Source organism: Rhinichthys klamathensis, unplaced genomic scaffold, assembly GCF_029890125.1.
Source record: "Rhinichthys klamathensis goyatoka isolate OS25496 unplaced genomic scaffold, OSU_Roscu_1.1 h1tg000090l_1, whole genome shotgun sequence".
In the NCBI taxonomy this organism is placed as follows: Eukaryota; Metazoa; Chordata; class Actinopteri; order Cypriniformes; family Leuciscidae; genus Rhinichthys; species Rhinichthys klamathensis.
In genome coordinates this window covers 5,339,106-5,344,285 of record NW_026606629.1, presented here as the reverse complement: position 1 = coordinate 5,344,285, position 5,180 = coordinate 5,339,106, and the positions used below count along the sequence as shown (strand labels likewise).

The following is a 5,180-nucleotide window of genomic DNA, read 5'->3' as shown; positions in this document are numbered from 1 at the left end:
CAAACGTATACAGTACATAGGCCTATATATATATATATATATATATATATATATATATATATATATAAACAATATATGGTTTCAATCATAAAAAAACAAAACTCTTAACTTTTTAAAAATTATAAGTTGTTTTGTATTTTTTATGGGGGCACCACATTATGATTGGATTCGGGGCATTCATTGGCGAGCCGCGTTCCTGGTCACTCACCAGTGTAGCCTAATTCATGAGCGTGTTCAGACTTCAGACTGAGGTACATGAGCGAAGCTCTGCTATTGTCAGCCGCTATGGGCGTCACCACTTTCATTCACTCTATTTAAACAACCTGCAGCAGAAGCGACGACGGGATCGCTTCATCATCGGCTGATAAGAACGAATCCGTGGATTAAGTTTGCGCACTGACCAAGCATTAAAGGCACAATGACAGAGGTGAGCAATATCGTTTGTCCTAAAGAACGAGCAAAAGACTTGAGACAAGAGTTTTAGTAGGTTATATTAGTTTCACTATAGGCTACTGCCTGCTTCAGACTGCACTGCAGACGATCTATTAAGGTTAGGATTTTTAAGCAGATCTTAATTTCTGCTGGATGTCTCTTTTGTTAGTGTAATAGGGTTTCTTAAAAAAGTTGTCAGCAAATAATGTTTCAGCAAAACTAAGTTGTGCTGAGTAGGCTATACTTACAGTATGTATTTTTTGTCCTATAGGCTATATTTAGCGCAAAATAACGGCATCAGAAGTCGTGTATAATTGAGGACGTAGGCTAATAATTTATTTTTTTACGTAGGCTAATCATTGCAACATTATAAAGCTCTTCCCGTTTGCACAGTATTTGGGTTTAGCCTACGCAAAAAATCAGACACGGTCACAATTAAATTCTACAAAGCTCTACAGTAAGATTCCCACCCAATATTAACTGTGTTAAGAATTTGCATCATAGGCTATTTCATTATGTCCATGGTTTGGCTTTAAACATTATTCTGCTTTCTGCGTTTCAGTCTGACATAAGTTCATGCGTAGAGCTTTACTCAAGGTATCAGTACAGCTGACGAAATCCATAACTTCAAAATAAATTAATTAATTCGAAACAGAAGATTAGCTTTGGAAGCAGGAACAGAAATGCACTTCATTTTAATAGAAAAGAAAGTAACATTTGCTGTGTTCATGGAGAACTTGCACTGCATATGTGCTCACAATGAACAGAAATTAAAGAGGCACTACAGAGGTAGGCCTAATCATAAATTGGATCTTATAGCATGTCATATATAGTCTTTCAAAGATGATTCACGGTTTTGCGCAAATCATGATTTATTCGACATATCCAACTTCCTGCCAGCAAGAGCAGTGTTACAGGTTCAAGGCCCTTAAGGGGTTTGTTGTAATAAATTTGACCTTTGACACTCCAGTGTCCTTGCTGCTTACCACTGTGTACTGCTGGGAGCCCAAGGAACATTTCGATTCAGAGTTTACATGGTCAGCTGCAGAGCTGGAACAGTGGATACTCTATTATAGATAGCCTTGAGTAGGCTATATTTATGCATAAATAACTAATTATAAAGACTGAAAGAGAGACAATGAGACAAGTAGAGAAAAGGCAAAGAGTGTTTGCATGTGTATCTCCACATGTTACAGTCCCTAAATGATTCATCAATTACATTTTGTGCTACGAACTTCCTAAACTGTTTCCTCTTAGGGCGAAAGCATATAAACCATTCTTAAACAAACAAACAAACATAAAAGCTTTTATCAAACAGCACTATTGTGTACTTACTAAAGGGAAAACAATAAGATTTAACTTTGTAATGAACTTCAAACAGAATGCAGGTGGAGTAACAGGTGGAGTAATTTCCTTTTGTAATGGAACGTTATGTGTAATTCAATACTCCAATTATAACATTTAAACATAATCACACACTCTTTATGTTATGGTTAGTCTTGGAACACAACATGAGGCAGGCTTATTTTATATTTTTAGAGATTTACGCTAATTTAGAACAGCATTATACTAACATTCACATCCTCTTTTGCAGCTCTGCTGATGTGAAAGGTTCCACTAAAAAAGCATTTAGTGACCTAGAGAAATCAAGGGTCAAGGGTCTGTGACCTCACCAACCACATAGCAACCTGTCTATTAGAAAGGACCACTTAGATGTTTAAGATGGCATGACAAAATCCCTAAACTGAAATTACTTTGCTCAAAGAAATCACTGTGAAGTGACTTTGATTTTTGAAAAGCAGAACCAGCTTAAAGGGTACTTCAGCATGACTGGCTTGAAGCCAAACAGCTTTGTGCTTTTGAAGTAGTGTCAACTTTCGAACCGAACTGAACCATGAAATAATAATAGGATGCTTTGACAATTTCACAAATATGAAAGGCTCTAGTGCCATAGACAAGTTTGTCTTGGATGATTGGATGGTCTTATGTCAAATAAATAGTTTAATAAATGGTTCTTAAGTGTTTCTTTGAACAGATTGCACTTTTGACCTTGTGAGAAAAAATAGTATTTGTTAGTTCAATACTTTAGGAATGTCCTTAATGCTAAATAAAGTTTATTTATGCAATTATACACTACAGTTCAAATGCTGGGGTTTTGTTAAGATTTTGTAATAATTTTGAAAGAAGTCTTTTGTTCATCAAACCATTTATTTGATCACAAACTGAAACCAAGTGTTTTCTATTTTATTGTTTTATAGTCACATGATCCTACAGAAATATTTCCAGTATGCTGATATGGTGCTCAAGTAACATTTCCGATTATTATTAATGTTGAAAACAGTTGTGGAAACTTTATTCTTATTTTCAGAATTCTTTGATGAATTGCCCGTTAAAAAGAAAATTATTTATTTGTCTTACTGACCCTAAACTTTTGAATGTTAGTGTAATATTCACACATTTTTAACTCTAATATAAAACATTAATAAATAAAAAAATATTAATATATTGATTTAAAATAAATATTATAAGTAATTTTCTACTCAATCCCATTTTCTACCCATCAGTTCATGTTATTAAATTAATATTTGGTATTTATGATTGATATTTAATAATATAATGACGTAGATCTTTTGGTAATCATAACAGAGAAAACTTTACTCCATCTTGATGGGTGTTTGCACTTCTTTTTCCTTCCCCTTCCACAGTTGCAGTCTTCACCACCAAATGAAAAGATGAGTCTAAGTGGCAGCGAACTGACTGAATTCTTCGTCATGTGGGAAGAATTAAACTTCACAGACACCAATGACAACAGCACACGGGTGGAAGCGCAAATGTGCCCCACCTCCTTCAACCGTTCTGCTCTCCTCAATGCTATGTGCACCCTCTATGCCTTCATTTTTGTTGTGGGCCTGGCCGCCAATGCGCTAGTAGTGTGGGTCAACTTGCGCTCGGAGCGTCATTACCACGAGACACACTTGTATATATTAAACCTAGCGGTGGCTGACCTGTGTGTGGTTGCTACTCTCCCGGTGTGGGTGAGCTCGCTGGCACAGGGTGGCCACTGGTCGTTTGGCCAGGTGGCTTGTAAGCTCACACATCTTCTGTTCAGCGTCAACCTTTTCGCCAGCATCTTCTTCCTGGCCTGCATGAGCGTGGACCGTTATCTTTCGGTGGTACGCTCGGAGGAGATTTCACCCAGACGAGGACGACAAATACGCCGTTTAGTGTGTGCGGTAACATGGCTGCTTGCTTTATTCGCCTCAATACCTGACACATACTTCCTGCAATCCGTAAAGTCACTACACAGTCATGTGACCTTATGTCATCCTGTATATCCAGAGGACAACCCTTTGCAGTGGATGGTGGGCATTCAACTGAGTTTTGTGGTTCTTGGTTTTGTCATTCCCTTCCCCGTTATAGCAGTGTCCTATGCACTGTTGGCAAAAGCTCTGGCTTCCTCTTCCTCTCATTCCCCTTTACATGGTGACCAGGATCGCAGCGTGAGCAGGAAGGTCATCCTCACGTACATAGTGGTTTTTATAGCTTGCTGGGCACCATATCATGCTGTTCTGTTAGCCGACGCTCTAGTCATGCTAGGTGTGGTCCCATTGGGCTGCGGTTCAGAGAACGGCCTTTTTGTGGTGCTGCACCTCACGCAATGCTTGTCGCTGCTGCACTGCTGCGTGAACCCCATTGTCTACAGCTTTGCTCACCGTCACTACCGCTATGACCTCATGAAAGCCTTCATCTTCAAATACTCCACCCGTACTGGGCTGGCGCGACTCATGGAGGTCTCTCAGGGCACCGAGACAGAATACGCAATGGTGGAGAACAACGCTATGGCTGTGAGTTAGGACCCTCCAGACGTCACCCTCAACCAAAGTCCTGCACTGCTTCAAAACAAGAACTCCTCTGATGTTATCCTGAAATTTAGATAAACAAAACTGAATTTGAACATGGTTTACGTCATAGTTGCCGCAAATGCTCAACAGTGACCCCAAAGATAGTGATTAATTCATTTGAAATGTGCCAAAGACTGGTGAGATCAGAAACACTGACATGTTTTCCTAGATTCAGATAAACAAAACTGAATTTGAACATGTTTTACATCAAAATTGCAGCTAATGCTCAACAGTGACCCCAAATATAGTGAATAATTCATTTGAAATGTGCCAAAAACTGATGGGATTTTATTGTAAAATCAGAACCATGTTCAGCCAATCAATTGGTTCCAATCTGACTAGCAGACAAAATTGTATACTTTATACAAAAAAAATTCACTTTAGAGAAACCTGTATGCTACTGTATGCCATCATTCAAGAAACAAAATAATTGTGTCCAATAATCACTTCTCAGAAATGCGTGATGCCTTTCAATCATCATAAATGATTTAGGATGCAATATACAAATGTAAGTAACGTACTGTAACAGCAAATTTATGTAGTTCTAGTTCTCTTCTTAATTGTGTTAATATTTAGATGTGGCTCAATTGCTACTGACATTTTTTTTTAGGCTTTTGTATCTGTGGCAAGATAATTGGCATTACTTTTGTATTTTGAACAGTGTTCACATGTTCTCCACAACAGCATATTCCAACATGTTTGAAGAATAGAACAAAAATAACTTATTTTCAACTGGATCTTAATGTGCAACTGTGTTTGTACTTCATTGTAGGCTTGTTCATGTGTGTAAATTATGTTTTAAGATGGCTGTCATCTTGTAACGTGTGTACTTGGAAGGACATTTAC

The 5,180-nt window shown here is 38.0% G+C and overlaps 1 protein-coding gene across 1 annotated transcript; it reads left to right on the top strand.

Annotated features, from left to right (window-relative positions):
- Positions 1-294: 294 nt before the first annotated feature.
- On the top strand, positions 295-4,830 carry ackr3a (atypical chemokine receptor 3a). The gene is made up of 2 exons (XM_056251954.1): positions 295-427; positions 3,138-4,830. Exons 1-2 carry the CDS (start codon positions 419-421, stop codon positions 4,284-4,286), a joined length of 1,158 nt encoding a protein of 385 aa, XP_056107929.1. The 5' UTR covers positions 295-418; the 3' UTR covers positions 4,287-4,830.
- Positions 4,831-5,180: the final 350 nt, after the last annotated feature.